This window comes from Loxodonta africana, chromosome 23, assembly GCF_030014295.1.
Source record: "Loxodonta africana isolate mLoxAfr1 chromosome 23, mLoxAfr1.hap2, whole genome shotgun sequence".
NCBI lineage: Eukaryota > Metazoa > Chordata > Mammalia > Proboscidea > Elephantidae > Loxodonta > Loxodonta africana.
In genome coordinates this window covers 69299449-69323247 of record NC_087364.1, presented here as the reverse complement: position 1 = coordinate 69323247, position 23799 = coordinate 69299449, and the positions used below count along the sequence as shown (strand labels likewise).

Below are 23799 nucleotides of genomic sequence, written 5' to 3'. Positions count from 1 at the left end.
CAGATGACACAACCTTGCTTGCTGAAAGTGAAGAGTACTTGAAGCACATACTGATGAAGATCAAAGACTACAGTCTTCAGTATGGATTATACCTCAACATAAAGAAAACAAACATCGTTACAACTGGACCAATAAGCAACATCATGATAAATGGAGAAGAGATTGAAGTTGTCAAGGATTTCATTTTACTTGAATCCACAATCAACACTCACGGAAGCAACTGTCAAGAAGTCAAACGACACATTGCATTGGGGAAATCTGCTGCAAAAGACCTCTTTAAAGTGTTAAAAGGCAAAGACGTCACTTTGAGGACTAAAGTGTGTCTGACCCAAGCCAGGGTGTTTTCAACCAACTCATACACATATGAAAGCTGGACAATGAATAATGAAGACTCAAGAAAAATTGAAGCCTTTGAGTTGTGGTGTTGGTGAAGAAAAGTGAATATACCGTGGACTGCCAAAAGAACGAATAAATCTGTTTTGGAAGAAGTACAGCCTGAATGCTTCTTAGAAGCAAGAATGATGAGATTTTATCTCACATACTTTGGACATGTTATCAGGAGGGACTAGTCCCTGGAAGACATCATGCTTGGTAAAGTAGAGGGTCAGCAAAAAAAAAGGAAGACCCTCAATGAGATGGATTGACACAGTGGCTGCAACAGCGTGCTCAAACATAACAATGATCATGAGGATGGCGCAGGACCAGGCCGTGTTTTGTTCTGTTGTACATAGGGCCACTATGAGTTGGAACCAACTGGACGGCACGTAACGACAACAACTACATATAAATTATTCCTAGATTATGTGAAAGAGAAAAAAAAAAAAAAACACTGAAAGAAATCAAAAGAAAGAGATTATTAAGGGATAGAGCAATTAGAACAGATTTTGAGAAAGGAAAACTTGACTTCGAACTTGAAAAAATTACTAAGGTTAGAACTGTTAAATGAGGAATAATGCGTGAGAAATGACATGTTTTATGGGATGTGGCCTTGAAGCAGCCATTTTGACATACTGACACTTTTAAGTATCTTTAAAGTACCATTAAACTTAAAACACACTCATATTTGAAATATACACACACATGCATATACATATATATACCAAGCATTTATAAAGTATATGGCAACATCCAATCTCCAAAACTGGTGTTTGGGGCTCAGAAATAGGCTAGATCTGAGGGATGATGTAAAGTTTCATATAATAGACTCCTGTTGTTTTTAAAACATAAGTACCCGTTCTTTTAGTAACATCGTTCCAATTCAGCTTAAACTACTATCTCTCACCTCTCCATTGTTTGAAGCCTTTGGTGGACCAGTTGAGCAAGGAGACGAGCAAGAGTTGAGAAGTATATCCAAACTAGACACCTCAAGTGCACCCTCTGTGAAAACTGAATCTCAAGAAGAAAGACAAAAAGAACGAAAACAATTGGAGAATAATTATACCCACAATTGCACCCTGTAAAAAAAAAAAAAAAAAGTAGACACCATTTATTCCAGGCTACTGACTTCTGTGGAGACTAGAACTTCAACTTTCCTTCAATTCCGTTATTGTTATTCCCTCAAATTATTTATTTATTTGTTTTGTCACTACAAAACAAAACCAAAAAATTTTACATAATATAGCCTGTTCTGGGAAAAAATCAATACACCGGGAGGGCTTAGTGCTAAACTGAGAGGTTTGTCTCTTTTCACATTACTAGGTAACGGAGCCCTAGTGGCGCAGTGGTTAAGAGTTTGGCTGCTAACCAAAAGGTTGGCAGTTCGAACCCAACAGCTGCTCCTTGGAAACCCTGTGGGGCAGTTCTACTCTGTCCTACATGCTCGTAATGAGTTGGAATCAATTCGATGACAATGGGCTTGGCTTTTGGTTTAGGTAATGAAAGATTGTCATTTGCAAAACTAGTGATGCCATGTTTTATCTGTGATATTGATGGAGGCAGGATAAAATATTTCCAGAAAGAACTGTTCTTCAAAACACCCTTCTTTATAAATGATGTGCCTGACTCAAGAGTTTCTCTCTTCTGTTAGAGCTGACAGCAGCCTCAGAGAACACCTAGTCTAATTTCCTAATCATAGTTAAAAAAACACTGTTACCTAAATGTTGAAATGATGTGCCCAAGGTCAAATAAATAAATAACTTCAGGCAGTGCCTGAGCAAAGACCTTCGCATTTGGCTGATGGCACTTTCTGATACCAGACTTCCTCTCTGATATGGTCTACTGTCTCCCTGCCATTATACATATACATACACACAAATATAAATAATATCTTATACCAACAAAGTCTGCCAATTAGGAATATATAATATACTTGAATAAGAATATATATAATGTAATATATAGTGATTAAGTGCTATGGCTGCTAATCAAAAGGTAGGCAGTTCAAATCCACCAGCTGCTCCTTGGAAACCCTACGGGGCACTTCTACTGAGTCCTGTACGGTAGCTATGTGTTTGACTGTACTTGACAGCAGGGGGTATTTTTTTTTTTTTCTTTTAGATGCATAATCTACTTACCACAACTTCCCAAGATAAAGGCAGCACCAGGAATGAAAATTATAGCTGGTCTCTGTCTTTCTGGCTTCTGTCACTCATCTAGTCACAAAACTTTGGGAATTTGCTTTGCCAGGCTTAGCAAATTTAACTCCTCAGACCAATTTTCAAGATCCTCCTTAAGGTGTTATTTTAATACTTCCTCAAACATATTGGCTTTAGTTTCTAACACATATCTTTCATTCTATCTTAAAACATCTAATTATTTTCTGTCATTAAATGTTAATTTTTTTTAACACCTTTGGTTTATAAATATTCTTCCTCTGGATTGGATGGTTTTTTTCTAGAAACAAGAATATTTTCCACAATCTTTTTCGAGGCAGAATTTTGAAGAAGACACATCTAAACACTGATGACAAAATATAAAATAACGTTTTCATCCAAATAACATAGGCAGCAAACATCCTCATCGCTCACCCCCTGCTTGACCCTAATTTCATCCTGGAAGCCCTCATAACAGGTAAAGTTCTTCCACAGTGTAAGGAGAGGAGCTTTATCAAATAGCTGGAGTTCCAAATATTGAAAGGGAAAAATTTATGCCGTGCCAAAACAGTCCCCAGTCAAAAGGCCTGCAGATAAACATTACATGCCCATTATCCAGATAGGTTTTCCAGGTCACTCTGAAGCAGACTAATGAGATAAGACTGCAGGACGCGCACAGAGAAAATGAAGATGTAATGAAAATTTATTTGATGTGAATCATTTGGGAAATGAAGGAGGTGAGTTATTTCACTTTTTAATAATCCACCTGCTGATTTTCAGCTTGCTCTCAACACGAGCTCCAAATATATTACTTATTTTACCTCCACTTGTTGTTTACTTCAATTATAGTTACACTTATTATCAGACAAAAGTCAGACAATTCAGGTGATGAAATGAATTGTCAGACTCAAGGTTCTGGCAAGAAATGGAAGAAGATACTAATTTTCTCCTTCCCTCACTTCATTTATTTATTAATTACTCATTTGTTTGAGAAAAACAGTTTGAATGTAGATCCAATAAATTATTCACTTTGTTTCCTGGACAGTCATAAACTCTGAATCCATTTTTCTTGAATCAAAATATTGAATAATCAACTTCTCAAAGGAAATTTGCTGAAGAATATACTGATGGAGTAAAAAAATTCAAATTCACTGTAGTTTTATATGATTTTTTAAAAAATATGTTCAAAGGTATAAATGCACTTTCTATAAATATATTTATAAATTTTAATCTTTTCTCATTAATTTATTCTTCTTGAAATCTTGGATAATATACTCGTGGTAAATATACTTATTATTTCTTCTTGTTCATAATGTAGTAGTTCAAATTATAGCTTCCGGTGGTTTTCAGTCTGGCCAACATGGAGTAAGCTCACTGAAGCAAGTCCCTCCTATTGATTAAAACTAAAAAAAAATCTCTCAAAGAATACAAAAGACACTACTTGGGGACTCTGAAAAATAAGCTAAAGAAGCTGGATTGGAGAAGGAAGTCAAAACTCAAGTAAGGATCCATAAAAGAAGGAGAGTGTCACATTTTTTTCTCTTTTGTCTTATAGCCTGAACTGAGAGCAGGCTGATTCCAACCTCACACTGGGAACCAAAAGGAAATACTCCAGGAGAAATCCGCTATTCTCAACAGAGGCCCAGGAAACACTTATCCTGTGCACCAGAATGCAGTGGGTGGGGACCAGGAGAATTCACCTTTTATTTTCCTTTATTTTCTCTCTTTTTCCCTCCCATTATGCTCCATTTGCAGAACTGTTTGTTCACAGTGGCGAAGGTGCAGGAATATAAAACCCTGAGGGAAGACTTATCTCTCTGATCAGATAAACTGTAAAAAGTGGTCTCTGTTGTCCAAAGAGCTTGAAGGAGTCCTCCTTTTTTTTTTTTTTTTTCTTTTTTTCAAAGCTCCACCCCGAAGGTGGGCCCAGTTATGTGGAACTGCACCTATTCATGGGTGACTAAAACTCTAAGTAAAATACTCTTTCTGTTCAGAAGCACTGAAACACAGAAAGAAGAAAAAGAATCATGGGATCTAGAGAGTATAGGGAAAATCACAGAGAGGAGTTAGCTGGAGAAGGGTATTCCTTAATTCTGTAAATGAGAAATGTTAAGTCATGGGCTCATCTGAAAACTGTGCATGTGTTAAGAAGTATTTAGAAAGCCTGGAAAAGGTTTTCACAACTGAACTGCAGTATAAACCAGTGCCAAATCCCTAGACTAACACCTGAGTGGTGTGTCCCTGAGCAAACACAGCATTAAAATGCATAGAAAACTCAATTGACATTGGAACAACTGCCTACACACAGAAAGGCAGATCTTTCAATCTAAAGATAGCCCAACTGATCACTTCCCAAAACAAATTAAGGAAATAGTATCCAGAGAAATTTAAAGAGATCCATAGTCTCACAACAAAGTATTCAAAAGGTTGAGGACACAATCAATAATCAATTGATATTAAAAAAACAAGACAAATGAAAACATTTTTCAATGGACAAGGTAATCAACAGATACCAAACTTGAGGAAATCTATATATGGAAACCTCAGACAAGAATTTTAAAGTAGACATTTTAGCCATCCTCCATGAAATAAGATGAATACTCTTGCAATTTATTAAATAATTCTCAAAACAGAAATAAAAAGTGTAAAACTGAACCAAAGGAAAATATTAAAACTGAAAAAAATATGTATGTGTGTATCTGAAACAAAAAATTTCCTAGATGGGCTCAATAGCAGAATGGAGATGACAGAGAGAAAAGTCAGTGAACTTAAGATAAATCAAAACCAATTATACAATTTTTAAAATGTAGAAAAAATAATTGAAATAAATTGAAAGATTTTTCAGGGATCTATGGGGCAAACAAAAGGTCAGACATTTATGTCATTGGAGCCCAAGGAGAAAGAAGAGATGGGTTCAGAAAAGATATTTGGGGAAATAATTACTGAAAATATTCTCAATTTATTGAGAGACAAATATCATTTACAGATTCAGGAAGCTTAGCAATCCCCAAACAGGATAAAGTCAAAGAAAACTACCCCCAGAAAAATTATGATAAAACAAAAAAAAAAGGATAAGGGGGGAAAAAAATCAAGTAGCCAGAGAAAGAAAGCCACATTACATACATGGGAACATTAAAAGGACTGCCGATTTTTCATGAGAGAACATGGATACCACACAAGAGTTGAAGTATTAGTTACTAGTGCTGACATAAACTCACTATGTGTCTGTCAGTTTGTTGTACTGTAAAGAAGACTTAAAGCATTTACTAAAGAAGATCAAAGACCACAGCATTCAGTGTGGATTACACCTCAACATAAAGAAAACAAAAATTCCTACAACTGGACCAATAAGCAATATCATGATAAATGCAGAAAAGATTGAAGTCATCAAGGATTTCATTTTACTTGGATCCACAGTCAACACCCATATAAGCAGAAGTCGAGAAATAAAATGATGCCTTGCACTGGGCTAATCTGCTGCAAAAGATCTCTTTAAAGTGTTAAAAAGCAAAGATGTCATTTTGAGGACTAAGGTGCACCTAATGCAACCCATGGTGTTTTCAATTGCCTCAAGTGTATGTGAAAGCCGGACAATGAACAAGGAAGGCTGAAGAAGATCTGATACCTTCAAATTATGGTGTTGGTGAATAATGTTGAATATACAATGCACTGCAGAGGTATAACCAGAATGTTCATTAGAAGCAAGGATAGCAAGATTTGCTCTCACATACTTTGGACGTGTTATCAGGAGGGACTAGCCCCTGGAGAAGGACATCATGCTTGGTAAAGTAGAGGGTCATTGGAAAAGAGGAAGATCCTCAAAGAGATGGGTTGACACAGTGGCTGCAGCAATGGGCTCAAACATAACAATTGTGAGGATGGCACAGGACCGGGCAGTGTTTCCTTCTGTTGTACATAGGGTCGCTAAGAATTGGAACTGACTTGATAGCACCTAACAACAACGGTGCTGACATAACAAAAAATGTCACAAAGTGGTGGCTCTAAAGAACAGAAATTTACTTTCCTGCGGTTCTGGGGTCCAAAAGTCCAAATCAGGATCTCAGCATAGTTAATTTCTTCTGGGGGGTCTCTCTCCTAGTGTTTGGTGACCCTGGCAATCCGTGAAGACATATCTGCTTTTGTCTTCACATGACGTCTTTCTTTGTGTGTGTGTTTCTCTGTGTCTATGCTCCCCTTTAAAGATACCACTCAGAAGGGATTAAGCTTAGGACCCACTTTACTCTGGTACGGCCACATTAACATAAAAAGAAAACATATTTCATAATAGAATCACATTCACAGGTACTGTAATTAGGACTTCAACATATATTTTGAGAAGATACAGTTCAAACCATAACAGTTAAATATGTACGGAAAGAAAAGACTTGACACTCTGGAATTTTATATGCAGTGAAAATATGCTTTAGGAATGTAGGCAACATTCAGACATCATCAAATGAAGAAAACTTGGCAATTTCATCCCCAGCAGACATGTGGTAAAAAGAAATGCTATGAAATTATACCAGAGAAAGTAAAACTTCAGAAATCAAGGAAGAACAACCAGGAAAATACAATAGGTTAATATTCTGGGCTAAAACAACATGAAATATTTACTACTGTTAAAAAAAATTGTTAATATGCCTGGGAAGGGTTAATGTACAATACCTAAAACATCTATAATGCAAAGGGTTAATGGTAAGGGGACTGTCATAGTTTAAAACATCTATGTCCTACTTAAGAAGCTAAACTATTAAACCTTTGTAAGACGTGAAAAGTTGGGAATGCATGTTCTACGTAGTAGAAATACCATTTTTCAAATCGTATAAAAATATAGCCAAAAAAGTAATAGAAAAATAAAAATTGAACACTAAAACAAATAACTTTCCACAACTTACTCAACAAGAAATAGATAACTTGGATATTCTGTTTTATAAAGAAACTGAATTTGCAGAAGATAAACTTTCAAAAAGAAAACTTGAGTCCCAGAAATATTCCCAAGCAAATTCTACCAGACATTAAGGAAAAAAATCATACCAATTCAATAAAAAATTCTATAAAATAGCTTGCAGAAAATAAAACACAAAAAAATACTATCTAATTGATTTTATTGAAACAGTATTATCCTATTACCAAAATCAGAAAGACATTACCACAAAAAAAACCCAAAACTATAAACTAATATAGAAGCAGAAATCCTCAATGAATATTAACAAATTCAACCTAAAAATATACAGAAAGGATAGATAACACATCACAACAAAGTTATGTTTATCACAAGAATGCAGGACTAGTACGACATTTTAAAACCAATCAATGTAATTCTCATGCTAACAAACTGAACAAGAAAAATAACATGATCCTCTTAATAGATGCAGAATTTACTTAATCCAGCACGTATTCATGATGAAATCTCTCTACAAACTTAAAATAGTGGGAACTCCCTTAACCTGATAAAGGACATTTACAGAAAAACTAAAACAATATCATATTCAGTGGTGAAAGAATGAATGCTTTCCCCTAAGAGAAGGAAAAGGGCAAAAATACCTGCACTCTCCACCCCTAGTCAACATAATTCTGGAAATCATAGCCAGTGCAATAAGGCAAGAAAAAGTTAAACAGTTTGGAAAGAAAGAAATAAAAGTAGCTCTTATTCCTATCCAACGTAATTGTCCATAGAGAAAATACATCAGGGTCTACAAAAAACTCCTAAAATGAATAAATGAGTTTAGTAAGGTCAAAGAATACAAAGTCAATATAAAAAAAAAATCATTGTAATTCTGATTTAATAATGAAAAATTGGAACTCAAAATTTAAAATTATTACTAATCATAACAGCACCAAATTTTTAACTAATTATAAATATCATGAAATAAGTCTGGTATTTGTGCACTGAAAACTGCAAAACAGTGATGGAAGAAATCAACAGAGACCTAAATAAATGGAGAGATATGCATTGTTCATGGATTGGAATTTTTTACATGAAATGACAATATTGTCACTATCGTTAAAATATCAGTGCTTTCTAAATTTATCTATGGATCCAACCTAATTCCAGTCAAAATCCTAGAAACTTTTATAGATACCAATAATCTGATTTTATTTTATTTTTTATGGAAAGGAAGATGAATTAGAACAGCCAAAGCAGTTCTGAAAATGAAGAACACAGTTGGAGGATTCACAAAACCTGATATCGAGATTTATTAATGGACTTACTTATGGTCATCAGACAGTGTAATATTAGTGAAACGCTGGACTCCTATATCAAAGTAAGAGAATAAAGTCTACATATAAATCAATACAAATATGTCCCTTTATTTTTTATATAGGTGCCGTGCAATTTAAGGAAGAAAGGTAGACATTTCGACGAAAGGTGTTGGAAATATTGGACATCTATATGCAAAAAATAAATGTACCTTAATCTATATACCTCACACCTTACACAGAAATTAACTCACAATGGATCCAACAAATAAATCTAAAATTTGAAGTTACAAAGCTTCTAGAAGACAACATAAGATAAAATCTTGGTGATCTTAGGTTAGGCAAACAGTTCTTAGGTCTGACATAAAAAGAAGAAAAGAAATAAGACTTCAATACAATTAAATGTTCTTCTCTGCAAAAGTCACTTGTTAAGAATGGAAAAAGAAATCACTGGGAGAAAATATCTGTATGTCACTTATCTAGCAAATGACTAGTGTTGAGAATATGAAGAACTTGCAACATTCAACAAAGAGAAAGTAAACTCAATTTTTAAGAACAAAAGATTTGAACATACACATTTGCACAGAAAACATACAATGGCAATAAGAGTGCATTCAAAAGGGGACAGCTAATTTGGAAATCAGTTTGGCATATTCTACTAAAGTTAAATATGCTGTTGTCGTGTGCCTTCGAGTTGATTCTGACTCATATCGATCCTATAGTTAACTACACACTTATCATATGACCCAGCAAATCTAATTCCAGGCATTTTCCAGAGAAATGAGAATTTATGTTCACGCAAAAACTTGTACATGAATGTTTTATTAGCTTTATTCACATCCACACAAAATTATAAACAACCCAAATATTCCTCAATGGGTTATTATGGGCAAATAAGCTGTGGTTTTTTTATACAATGGAATACTACACAGCTTTAAAAAGGGGTACACATTTGATACACTCAGCAGCACGGATTACATTTGAATGGATCGTGAAAAGTGAAAGAAGTCAGACTCAAAAGGCCACATGCAATATGATTCCATTTATCTGACATTCTGGAAAGGGTAAAATTATAAGGCCATAGAATGGATCAGTGATTACCAGGAGCTAAGGGTGGGGGAAGTGTTTACCACAAATGGGCAGCATGAAGGTGGTTTTGGGAGTTATGTTTCCATATATTGATTGTGGTGGTGGTTACATCAATCTAGGGATATGTCAAAACTCATAGAACTATACACCCAAAATGAAACTAAACCAAACCCGTTGCTGTTAAGTCAATTCTGACTCATAGCAACTCTATAGGACAGACTAGAACTCCCCACAGGGTTTCCAAGGAGCCCTTGGAGGATTCGAACTGCCAGCCAACCTTTTGGTTAGCAGCCCTACCTCTTAACAACTGCGCCACCAGGGCTCAATTGAATATTATTGTATGTAAATTTAAAAATAGGTGCAATGATTTTTAAAAAATGAGAGTCTGCATCTCAATTGTTAGGGTTTGAGTACAATTCTACAACTTATTAACTGCATTACCTTTGTTTACTTACTTCATGTGCCTCGTTTTCCTCATTTATAAAATGGGTATAATAACAGCCACTTCTTCAAAGTGTAGTTGTAAAGATTAAATAAGTTAATACATTTAAAACAGTAAAATAAGACCAGATGCATTGTAATTGCTCAATAAATTTTAGCTTTTTACATTATTAATACATACTTAATATATTCTTGTATATTTTTATTGCAAGTTGAAGATAAAACCCAAGCCCATTTCCATTAGTCGATTCCTATTCACTCATAGTGACCCTACAGGACAGAGTAGAACTGTCCCATAGGGTTTCCAAGGAGCAGCTGGTGGATTCGAACTGCCAACCTTTGGGTTAGCAGCTGAGCTCTTAACCACTGTGCCACAGGGCTCCAGTTGAAGATAATCAGGTTGAATATTCTTTCAACTTAGTAAATGTGTCATTTTAAAATTAGTTTTTAGAAGTAGAGTTTTGGCAGATTGGTTTGCTTCTCATCTCTCATAGTTCCTATCATGGAGCCAATACTGACAAGCTCTCTTCTGAATAATAAAAATTACCATATAGACCCTATTAAGCAATATTTTGGAACACACATCCTCCAATTTTTTAGCAACCTATAACATGTGCTAGATTTCCCATTTTACAGGTGAAAAAATTGAACAACAAGGGGATCGAGTAGACTCCCAAGATCTGACTCACGGGCTCCAAAGCTCATACATGTGTAATTACAGTTTGAAATTTTTTCTAGACCATTTTGTCAAGAACTCTGATGTTTGCCTCTCTGACATATATTAAATATTAATATCTCTCCTGGAATCACTTGAGTTACTGTAATTCAGTCATGACAAGAACAGGTAGAGATTGATCAGTTACTAGCACAATCCTTAAATGATTCTCTCAATATTCCGTTTCCAATTGCATGTATATCTATAGTGCATATATATACATATATAAACCAAAACCAAGCCCATTGTCGTTGAGTCAATTTCAACTCTCATAGTGACCCTATAGGACAGAGTAGAACTGCCCCATAGGGTTTCCAAAGAGCAGCTGGTGGATTTAAACTGTCGACTTTTTGGTTTGCAGCCAAACGCCTAACCATAGGGTCATCAAGGCTCCTATAAAGAAAAAAGTTTTTTTTTTAGATACATACAAATATATATAGTCAAATGCATAAGTCAATAATTTATTTTGGGTGAGGCAGGGCCAAGATGGCAGAGTAGTCAGACACTTCCTGTGGTCCCTCTTACAACAAAGACCCTTAAAGAAACAAGTGAATCGATTACCTATGACAATCTAGGAACCCTAAACATCAAAGACAAAGTTGAGGAGTCAGACTGAGTAGAAGCGGGAGGGAGAGACAGTTCAATGGCAGCAAGGATTTGCCAAACCTGATCTGGCCAGCACCCTGCAGGCTGGATTGGTTGGTGCACACCAGCCGATGCAAGCAGTAGTGCTTGGGGCATTTTTTCCACTTTAGAAGAAACCGAGCAGCTGAGAGTCGGCTCAGGCTTCTGGAGCCAGGGCGAAGTGGCACCGAATCAGCAAAAGGTAAGTACAAGCATTTAACCTATTGCATGCATCAAAAAAAAACGCTCCCCTCTTTGGGAAGTACCTCTCTCCAATTTAACTGCCCCTCCCCTCTTCTGCTCCAGGTCCTGGTCTGGCTTCAGCAATTGCTGCACCCCCTGGGCCAGAAGTAGGACCCGTTGCACATCCCGAGCCATTCTCCTGACTTTAGAGAGGGAACAAATTAACATACTGGAAAAAATAATCTGCCGGCTCCCCTAAGCCAGGAACTCAGGGCAGGCACAGCCCCTTTGCTAGGCACAGGCCTAACGGGTCCACAGAGTTTGAATGCCTTTCACCCCTCCCTAGATTTGTGCGGGCCCATTTCAACAGTGTAGGCTCATTAGTACAGTACAACAGGGTATATGCCTGAAGTCTACTTTCAACTGCAACACCTAAGGGAGAATGGCAGATTTGTGATATTTTGACACCACCCTGCCCATTAAACAGGGTCCTCACCTACCCACATCAGGGGCCAGAGGACTGGCAGCTCCACCCATGCCACCTACCAACCCACAACAGTGGTCTGAGAATAAGTGGCACCTCCCAGTCCTTACAGCCAACAGCAGTGGGTGCCTAAAATACCGAAAGTCCAGCTGCAAAACCCACCAACCTATGTGCTGTAGAGAACAAGGACATGCCTTCCACCCAGGCACTCAGGGGCAGCCATCAGTCCCCTGCCTTACTCAGCACATGACCCCCTACTGCAGCCAGATACCTGTGCCTACTGCAATCACCCCTGCCGATCTAGAACTATAGGTGAGATCCTGCACCATGCACTCAGTAACTGACAACCTGGACACCTGAGCTGAATCCACACAAGAAAAGTAAACAGACTCCTGGGCTCACATACCTAGTAACAGCTCTAACCACCTGGTGACAGGGCTTTAGAGCTTCAAACACTCTGATAATCAAAGTAGCTCATATGACCAGCCTATTTGGGCATACCAAAACAAGAAGCTAGGACACAGTAAGCAAACATTAAATAAATGTAATAACTTATTGATGGCTGGAAACAACAGTCAATATCAAATCACATAAAAAGGCAGACTATGATGGCTTCAGGAAGTGACCAGATCAAAGACCCAAGAAACCAACCAGAGGAAGATAATTTCTTGGAAGCAGAATTCAAAAGATTAATGTACAGAGCTCTTCAAGAGATAGGGAAGGAGATCAGGCAAAATGCAGACCAACTCAAGGAAAATACAGACAAAACAACCTAAGAAGGTTATGCAAGAGCATAAATGACAAATTTACAGAATGCAAGAATCCACAGAGACAGCAAACAGAAATCCAGAAGATTAACAGTAAAATTTCAGAATTAGACAACACAGTAGAAAGTCATAAGAGCAGAACTGAGGCAATGGAAGTCACAGTTAGTGAGATTGAAAATAAAGCACTTGACACCAACTTATTTGAGGAAAAATCAGATAAAAGAATTAAAAAAAATGAAGAAACCCTAAGAATTATGTGAGACTCTATCAAGGAGGATAACCTAAAAGTGAATGGGATATCAGAACGGGGAGGATAACAGAAAATACAGAGAAAATTGTTGGCAGAAAACTTCCCTGATTCTATGAAAGATGAGAAGATATCTATCCAAGAAGCTCATCAAACCCCACACAGCGTATCCTAAAAGATAAGTCACCAAGACATGTTAAAATCAAACTTGCCGAAACCAAAGATAAGGAGAGAATTTTAAGAGTGGCTAGGGAGAAACAAAAAGTCACCTATAAAGGAGAGTCAATTAAGACTAATCGCAGACTACTCAGCAGAAACCTTGCAGGCAAGAAGGGAATGGGATGACATATATAAAGCCATGAAGGAAAAAAAATGCCAGCCAAGAATTACATATCTCGCAAAACTGTCTCTCAAATATGATGGAGAAATTAGGGCATTTCCAGATAAACAGAAGTTTAGGAAATTTGTAAGAACCGAACCAAAACTACAAGAAATACTAAAGACAGTCCTCCAGTTAGAAAATCAATAACATTAGATAACAACCCAAGGCTAGAAAACAGGACAGAAAAATCAGATCTCAACCCAGATAGAGAAGTCACAAAAATAAAGCTAAAACACTGAAAATAAGGAAACAGAGACATCAATACGTAAAAGATGACAAGATTAAAACAAAAAAGAGGGACTAAATAATGTAGTCATAGAACTTTCATAGGGAGAGGAAGTCGAGGCAATATCAAGAAATAAAAGTTAGTTTAAACTTAGAAAAATAGAGGTAAATATTAAAGTAACTGTAAAGGAAACTAACAATCCTACACATCAAGACAAAAAACATGAAAAACATAAAGACGCAGAAAACTCAAAATCAACAACGAGAAAGATGAAGAGAAAATACATAAAACAAAAACAACTCAGCACAGAAAATTAAGTAGAACAAAAAACTGTCAACAACACACACAAAAATACACCAAAATAACAGCACTAAACATAAAACCTATCAATAATTGCGCTGACTGTAAGTGGATTAAATTCACCAATAGACAGACAGACAGTGGCAGAACAGACTAAAAGAACACGATCCCTCTATATGCTGCCTACAAGAGACACACCTTAGACTCGGAGACACTAAAACTCAAAGAATGGAAAAAAATGTAACAAGCAAACATCAATCAAAAAAGAGCAGGAGTGGCAATATTAATCTCTGACAAAATACTCTTTAAAGCAAAATCTACCACAAAGGATAAGGAAGGACACTGTATAATGATTAAAGAGTCAATACACCAGGAGTACATAACCATAATAAATATTTATGCACCCAATGACAGGGTTCCAAAATACATAAAGCAAACTCTTAACAGCATTGAAAAGAGAAACAGGCAGCTCTACAATAATGGTAGGATACTTCAACACATCACTTTTGGTGAAGGATAGAACATACAGAAAGAAGCTCAATAGAGACGCAGAAGATCTAAAATTTAACAACAACCAACTTGATCTTATAGACATATACAGGACACTCCACACAACAGCAGCCAAGGATACTTTCTTTTCCAACACACATGAAACATTCTCAAGAATAGACCACATATTAGGCCACAAAGCAAACCTTAACAGAATCCAAAACATTGAAATATTACAAAACATCTCTTCTAACCATAAGGCCATAAAAGTAGAAATCAATAATAAAAAATCAAGGAAAAAAAAAATCAAATACATGGAAATCGAACAACACCTTGCTCAAAAACTACTGGTTGTACTTCTTCCAAGACAGATTTGTTCATTCTTTGGCAGTCCATGGTATATTCAATATTCTTCGCCAACACCACAATTCAAAGGCATCAGTTCTTCTTTGGTCTTCCTTATTTGTTGGTGGTTAGTAGGGAATGAAGGGAGGCACATATTACAGAAAGCCTAGTATACTGAAAGATCTCCAGAATGGAATATAGAAACTACAGCACGCCTTACGAAGGACCACTTTTTACATGAACCTTAAACCACACCTTATATTACAAACTGGAAAACCTGACGGCATAGTGGTTAAGCACTATGGCTGCTAACCAACAGGTTGGCAGTTTGAATCCACCAGGCACTCCTTGGAAACCCTATGGGGCAGTTCTTCTCTGCTGTGAGTCGGAATTGACTCAGCAGCAGCGGGTTTGGTTTGGTTTTTTAATACTACAAGTGAGGGAAAAAAAATCTAAAATCTTGCAATTTACAATTGAAGATAAACAGGAGCAGTGGATTTAAAAGTGTGGTCTTGGGACCCTTGCAGGTCTCAGCACCATTAACTGTTCCCAGATTTTTCTTCCCCCTTAAAAGAAGCTCAGTGTCCCCTAAGCATTGGGTCTCCCTTTGCCCCTCAAACCCTTACAAGTTTAAGAGAATGTCTGAGACTAAGTTTTCTCAGGAATGTCGAATCTAATTTTTTTTAACAATCTCCAAAACATTCCTTTTAGACAATATTATTTTTAAAATTTTTATCACAATAAGTGGTGTCTTTATCTTCATATACATAGGCTCTTCTCAGCAAGGGTTGTGTCTCCTGCTTTGCACATTTACAAGTAAACGTATTCGTGGATTAATTAAATTAAACATATTAATACTATTTGGCTGATTTATTCTAAAAGAAAGCCAAAGTTTCTTTAAAAAATACTAATTGAAAATTTATCTGGACCCATAACAAGACATTCCAATATCATAAAAGAGGGTGGAGGGAAATCTTACCACAAATGAAGTAGTCTTTATAGCGGCATCTATGATGGCTACTTTCCAGGGTTCTTCAAGGTTGTCTGGCATGGGTGTATAAAGCAATAAGCAAAAAGGACACAGGCCAGTCCAAAGCATAGAATTTTGCACCCCATGATATTCTTTTCCTATTGTCTGTGCCAGAATGATTAAATGTCACTCCATATACACCAACAAATAAGTAATAGGATGAAGGGAGATTGCAAAATATCTGAAGTAATATGATAATATCAGCAACAGTGAGCTGTTGTTCAGATCCAAGATTATCAGTGATAACAGTAAATGGTTAAGGAATTAATTACACACTCCGTGTGAAAAACTTTCTGGATTATGTGCTAAGTCTGGTGAAAGGGTACAACCCTGATGCACACTCTTCCTGACTTTAAACCACGCGGTATCCCCTTGTTCTGTTCTGACAACTGCCTTTTGATCCACGTACAGGTTCCACATGAGCACAATTTTGTCGTAGGTGGGTTTGTTCATTTGGTGCCCTTCCCAATTTTCTCTGCTAATTTTACAGCAGAAGTTGCTGCTATTGTTGCTCTAATAGCTATTTTATTCCTATGCCATAAATTCTTACTGCAACCTTACCTGATTATCCAAACCACAGACTGGCAGGAAACAAGGCAACTCTTCTGAAACTGTTAAGGAATAAAAACTATATGGATGGAAAAGGATAAGGAGGCTGAAAACAAGAAAAATATAAACAACCCAACATGAGTAAAATGAATAGTCAACATTTTGAAGTATTAACCCAATTGTGTGCTCTCTGCCTTCCCAGTCATCTCACCTTTACGTGGAAATTTTCCCTCTTTGGCCCTGCCCCTCTTCCCATTCAGGCAGCTAAGCTCTTTTTTGCACATTTTCTCCAGGATAGAATGCCTTCAGAAAAGAGAAATAGAAATTTTTCATACCTTCTGCATTTGGAATTTTAAGTACTTACACCATTGGAAAGCACTCTGGGCAAAGACATGATATTGTGTGATTGATTAAAACCAGGAGGACCTTAAATGCCGACATTTGCCTGCTTGGCTGGCAGTGTTTTCTACGAGACTTTCACACGTGGAATGGCAAGAGGGGCTTTAGCCAGGTGAGAAAGCACTGCAATAATGACCATTGTTTCACAGCACTTGTGTATCAAATTCATGCTAAACAAACAACAAAAATGAGTCTTCCAACTGCATGAGACAGAGCTCAGTCTCAAAACTTCAGAAACAGAGGCCACCCAGCCACAACCCAGGTCAATTTCTGATTGGTTTGAAGTGATCAGTCATTCACATGAGCCGCAAACTATAGGTAAGGATGTGCCCTTTCTTTGTAAAAAAAAATCAAAAATTACTTCTGTTTCTATAATTCTTCTAAAGGCAATGCCTATTATATACACACACACAGACAATGCAGTATAAGCGGGTGCACAAATAACTCAGATGTTTGAATTAACAGCAGCAAAATGATATTAAAATAACTTTGGGTTTTTTTGGTGAAAATAAACACAACAAAATACATACCTGTTGAACAATTTTTACATGTACAGTTCCTCGACAATGGTTAAAGTCTTCACATTTTGCCACCATTCTCACTCTCCCTGCCCCTACTGTTTTCACCACTGTTAACTTAAACTATCTGCCCCTTAAAGTTCTCATCTGTGCTTTGGAGTTACTGTTGCAATCTCATATAGGTAATTCTTCAATAGGGCACGATGTTCAAGCCAGATAGTCTTTATTTATTGAGCTAAATTGTTGTTTAGTTAAAAAAAAAAAAAATGACTTCATGGGATAGTTTTGACTCAAGAAATAAAATAACTATTTTAAATATGTTAAATATATTAGGGCAGGAAAAAAGATAGATAAAATATGTTAAGAAATCATGACTCCATCAGAGAAAAGAAAATAAATGGCCATTCTAGTGTTCAAAAATACAGTAGCTGGAATTAAGGATTCATTGGGTGGATTCAGAAGAAGACAGTAAACTTGAAGACAAAAAATAAAAAACTTGAAGACACGCTGATAGAAATTACCTACACTACAACTGAATCATATAAATTCAGGATTTTTTTTTTTAATGTAACAAAGCACCAGAGACATGTACATGACAGCAAATGGTCAAATATATGTTTAACTGGATTTCTACAAGGATAGGAGAGTAGAAATGGAGAAAAAGCAATATTGTAAGTGTTAATGAATGAGAAATTTCCAAAATTGATAAAAGACATGAACCTGTATGTCTTAGTTTGTGTGATGGTGAAGATTGTGTGTCAGCTTGGCTGGGCCATGATTTTCAGTGTTTTGGCAGACGTGCGATGGTTGTGGTGACTTCCCTGTTGAAATCTGATATGTGATCACCCCACGATGGGATCTGCTGTGAGTAGCCAATCGGTTAAAGGGGAGTTTCCTTGGACATCTGGCTGGCATCAAGTATGGGCAGACATTCTGGCAGGGCTCAGGTGCTTTTGCTCGTTCTGGATCCTGCAGCTGGTTCCTGTTTCTCTAACCTCCAGTTCTTGGGACTTGAGCTAGCAGCTTACCTGTGGTCTTATCTGCCAATCTTAGGTTCACCAGCCCCTTCAGCTACGTGAATCAGAAGCCTCTATCTTGACCCACGGATTGGGACATTAAAGCCTCCACAGCTGTGTGAGCCATTTCCTTGATATAAATCTCTCTCTATATATATATTTATACATTTTACTGGTTTTTCTTTTCTAGAGAACCCAGTTTAAGACAGTTTATTGGGACTGCCATAAGAAAATGCCACGAAGTGGGTAGCTTTAAACAACATAAATTTATTTAACAGCTCTGGAGGGTAAAAGTCCAAATCAGAGTCTTGGCTGTGTTGATACTTTCTGTAAACTTCTCTCCTAGTTTCTGGCAGCTGTCCCAATATTTGGCATTCCTTTTGCTGCTTATAGGTGTGTCTGCCTCCATCATTGCACAACATCTATCTTTCCTCTGTGTGTCACTCCCTTTTTATCACACCACTCAGAAGAAATTAGGACAAGAACCTGCCCTACTCCTGTATGACCTTGTTTGGCCCAACTGATATGAAAAAATCATATTTTCCCCAAAAAGTTCACATTTAGAGGTACATTTTAGGAAATTCAATGTGTCTTTTTGGGGCACACAATTCAATACATAACACCATATTTCAAACAATCCCCAGTGAATTGCAAGCAATACAAATACAAAAGAGTTTCATCTGAAACCACAGAAGCCAAGAAGTAGCACAGCATGTTTTAGTACTAAAAGAAAGGAACTGTCAACGACAAATTTTGCAAACAGTGACACTATCCTTCAGAAATGGCGGGGGGGTGGCGAGCATTCACAGATAATTGAAAAATAAAATAATTCATCACTAACGGGCCTAACCTTAAAGAAGGTTTATGGAAGTTCTTCAAACAGAAAAAAATGATAAAAAAGAGGAATCTCGGAGCATCAAGAACAAAGAAAACCCATACCCCCTGGTGTCGACTTGATTCTGATTCATAGCGACCCTATAGGACAGAGTAGAACTGCCCCATAGGGTTTCCAAGGAGAGACTGGTGGATTCCAATTACCAACCTTCTGGTTAGCTGGTGAGTTCTTAACCGTTGCACCACCAGGGCTCCAAGGACAAAGAAAGACCAATGGAAAGAGCAGCATCATGGGTACATGTAGTAGACTGTTCTTTTCTTCATGTGTTTTATAAATTATATTTGATAAATGAAACAAAATTTACACCACCATCTGATATTCAAGTTAAAGATATTTAAAATTAGGAAAGATACACGAACCTAAATGGAAGTAAGGTTTCCACACTTGACTTGAAAGGTAAACTATTGAGACAAGTAGACTGCAATAAGTCACATATGTATATAGTATACCCAGAGGAAACACTAAAATATTTGTACAAAAAAAAAAGCACTTGCAATCATTATAGATTAATCAAAGTGGAGTCCTAAAAACATGTTAAAGTGAGCTCTGACAAGTAAAGAGCTTGGAAGTCTTCACCCCAATCCTCACAACAAGAAAAAGTTGAGCAAACAAAAAAATCTATGAGTTTTCTTAGATCTATCAGAGAACTGAGGTAACAGGGTATCTTGGCTAAGGTCGTGTGTCAACTTGGCTGAGCTATGATTCTCAGTGTTTTGGCAGTTGTATGATGTTGTGATCACTTCCACGATGAGATCTTATATAATGTGATCACCTCCATGATAGAATCTGCTGTGAGTAGCCAGTCAGTTGAAAGGGAGTTTCCTTGGGCATGTGGCCTGCATCAAATATAAGTGGACCTTCTGGCAGGGCTCATGGCTTTTGCTCTCTCTGGGTCCTGCAGTTGATTCCTGTTCATCTGACCTACAGTTCTTGGAACTTGAGCTAGCAGCTTACCTGCAGTCTTGCCTGCCGATCTTGGGATTTATCAATCTTCGTAGCCTGTGAGCAAGAGCCCTGCTCTCTGACCTGTTGATCTTGGCTTCACCAGCCCCTGCAGCTACATGAAAGAGGAGAAGCCTCCAGCCTGACCTACAGACTTGGGTCATTGCGGTCTCTACAACCGTGTGAGCCATTTCCTTGATATAAGTATATACATATATGCTTTACTGGTTTTGTTACTCTGGAGAATGCACTCTAAGACACAGGGCAAGCAACCCCTGAAATCTGAGAGACACCAGAATGCAGAAAACCACAGCCGAACTCAACTTACCTAAAGCAAATATCACTGGGGCAAGGAATTGATAGGAACACTTAAATGGGAATTTTGACAAATTGCTGAGGCTCAGTGTGGACTAACCTGACAGTCCAGTTTTATAGGGTCCCTCACACTTCTGTGGGTATTAACTCCAGAGACATCAGATTCTAACAGAGAATATCAGAGAAAAATTGTCCCCTGTTTCAGGCAGGAGAAAGGGAAAAGTAACTGTTTTGAAATATACCCAGGGGAAAAGTAGCCATTTTGAAATACATTGAAAGAATTCTCCACAACAAAGGGCCTGCTCATCAGTGAAAACATTTTATCACAGACTTACTGCCTTAAGTGGGGTTAGTCCCAAGTCCCAAATCCCGGGTCAGGCTGGAGTCTTCTTCTGACTCATGTAGCTGCAGGAGCTGGTGAACTCCAGACTGACAAGTCAGACAACATAGGCTGCTCATAGCTCATAGGCTGCAGGGACTGACAAATCCCAAAATCGGCAGGTAAGCTGCTAGCTCAAGTCCCAAGGATTGGAGGTCAGATGAACATGAGCCAGCTGCAGGATCCAGAGTGAGCAAGAGCCCAAGAGCTTTGTCAGAAAGTCCACCTATATTGGATGCAGGCCACATCCCCCAAGGAAACTGTCTTTCAACTTGTTTGCTGCTCATAAGGGATTTCATCATGGAAGTGACTACATTGTTACATAGCTACCAAACTATACCGTAACTGCCAAACCACTGAGAATCATGGCCCTGACAAGTTGACACACAACCTTAACCATCACAGGTTCTAATGCAAAAAGTGGACAACATGCAAGAACAGCATTTTTTTAGTGCTGAATGGGAAGAACTGTCAACAGCAAATTGAAAAAGTGGACAACTTGTAAGAACAAGTGGGAATTGTAAGCAGAGAGATAGAAACTCAAAGAAAAAAAATACAAAGAAATACAAGGAATCAAAAACACTAAAACAGAAAAGAAGAATGCCTTTGGTGGGTTCATAAATATACTGGAAACGGTTGAGTAAAGAATCAATGAGCTCGAAGACATGTCAATAGAAACTTCCCAAACTGAAATACAAAGAGAAAAATATAATTAAAAATTGAATATCAAATAATTTAGGGCCATTATAAAAGGTGTAACATATATCTAATGGGAATTTTTTCAAAATTAATGACCTATACCAAACCATAGACCTAGGAGCCCAGAGAACACCAAGAAGGAAAAACACCAAAAAAGTGTTGCTGTTAGGTGCTGTTGAGTCAGTTCCAACTCATAGCGACCCTATGGACAACAGAAAGAAACACTGTCCAGTCCTGCACTGTCTTCATAATCATTGTTATGCTTGATCCCATTGTTGCAACTACTGTGTCAATCCACCTCATTGAGGATCTTCCTCTTTTTCACTGACCCTCTATTTTACCAAGCATGATGTCCTTCTCCAGGGACTAGTCCCTCCTGGTAACATATCCAAAGTCTCACCATACTTGCTTCTAAGGAACATTCTGGCTGTACTTCTTCCAAGACAGATTTGTTCGTTCTTTTGGCAACCTATGGTATATTCAATGTTCTTCACCCATACCAAACAAGTAGACTTGGGTAAATGTCATTCAAACTGCAGAAAGCCAAATAACAGAATGAATCTTGAAAGAAGCCAGAGAGGGGAGAAAAACACTTGACCTATAGAGGAACAAGGATGATGATTACTTTGGGCTTCTCTTCAGAAACAACACAAGCAAGAATAGAATGGAATGAAATATTTAAAATGTTGAAAGAGAAAAATACACCAATCTAGAATGTTGTATCCAGCCAAATTATCATTCAAATGTGAAGTAGAAATAAAGACATTCTCAAACAAAACACTGAAAGAATTTGTAGCCAGGCCAGCTGTCTTGCAAGAAATGTTAAAGAAGAGATTCAGAGAGAAGAAAAATAATATTGGTAATAAACTCAGATCTATATAATGGCAGGAAGAGCATCAGAGAAGTAATAAATGAAAGTAAAACAAAATCTTGTGTTTCTTATTTTAACTGATCAGTAGAATGCTATTTATCGTATTTGAACTTACTGAACTGTTTGTTCAAAGTAATAATAGGAACAATGTATTGTTGAGCATAGGATATGTTTAACTGAAATGACTGAAACCAATATCAAAAGGGTCAAGAGGGAGGAACTGGAAATACTCTGCTATAAGTTATCTGCACTACCAGCAAAGCTGATTCTCAAATTTACATGGAATTGCAAGGGTCTTCAAATAAAACAATTGTGAGAATGAAGAACAAAGTAGGAAGACTCACACTTTGCAATTTAAAAACACACTATAAAGCTACAGTAAACCAAACAGTGTGGTATTGGCATAAAGATGCACACACAGACCAATGGAATAGAATTGAGAGTCCAGAAGTAAACTCACACTTCTATGCCCAACTGATTTTCAACAAGGGTGCCAAGTCCATTTAATGGAAAAAAGTAGTCTCTTCAACAAATAGTATTGGAACAACTGGATTTCTTCATCCAGAAGAATGAAATTGGACCTACCCCTTACACCATATGTGAAAATTAACTCAAAATAGATCAATAACCTAAATGTAATAACTAAAAGCATAAAACTCTTAGAAGATATAAGTGTAAAATTTTAGAACTCTTTTTTGACAACACATTCTTAGAAATGAAATCAGAAAGAAAGAAGGAAATATTGGACTTCATCAAAATTAAAACCTTGTACATTAAAGAATTTCATCTAGAAGGTGAATAGACCACCTACAGAATGAAAGAAGATATTTGAGAATCATATATCTAATAAGGGTTTAACATATATAACACATAAGCAACTCTTACAATTCAACAACAAAAAGACAAAAAATTCAATTTTTAAAAAGGCGAAGGACTTGAATTGACATTTATCCAAAGAAGTTGTACAAATGTTCAATGAGTACATGTAAAGATCCTTAATGTCATTAGGAAAAATGTAAATCAAAACCACAATGAGATACCACTTCAAACCCAAAAGACGAACATCAGAAAAAATAGAAAATTACAAGTGATGGCGAGACTATGGAGAAGTTGTAACCCTCATCCATTGCTAGTGGGAATCTAAAGTGGTGAAACCATTGTG

At 37.0% G+C, this 23799-nt stretch overlaps 1 protein-coding gene across 1 annotated transcript in view; it reads right to left on the bottom strand.

Annotated features, from left to right (window-relative positions):
• Positions 1-20537, bottom strand: part of LOC100671395 (arylacetamide deacetylase-like 2) — a 41831-nt gene extending 21294 nt beyond the window's left edge. The window contains exons 1-2 of the mRNA XM_064275386.1: positions 20386-20537; positions 16616-16709 (exon numbers count right to left, since the gene is read on the bottom strand). Of these exons, the coding sequence (XP_064131456.1) occupies positions 16616-16709; positions 20386-20537 (246 nt within the window). The remainder of the gene's footprint in view (positions 1-16615; positions 16710-20385) is intronic.
• Between the last annotated feature and the right edge of the window lie 3262 nt (positions 20538-23799).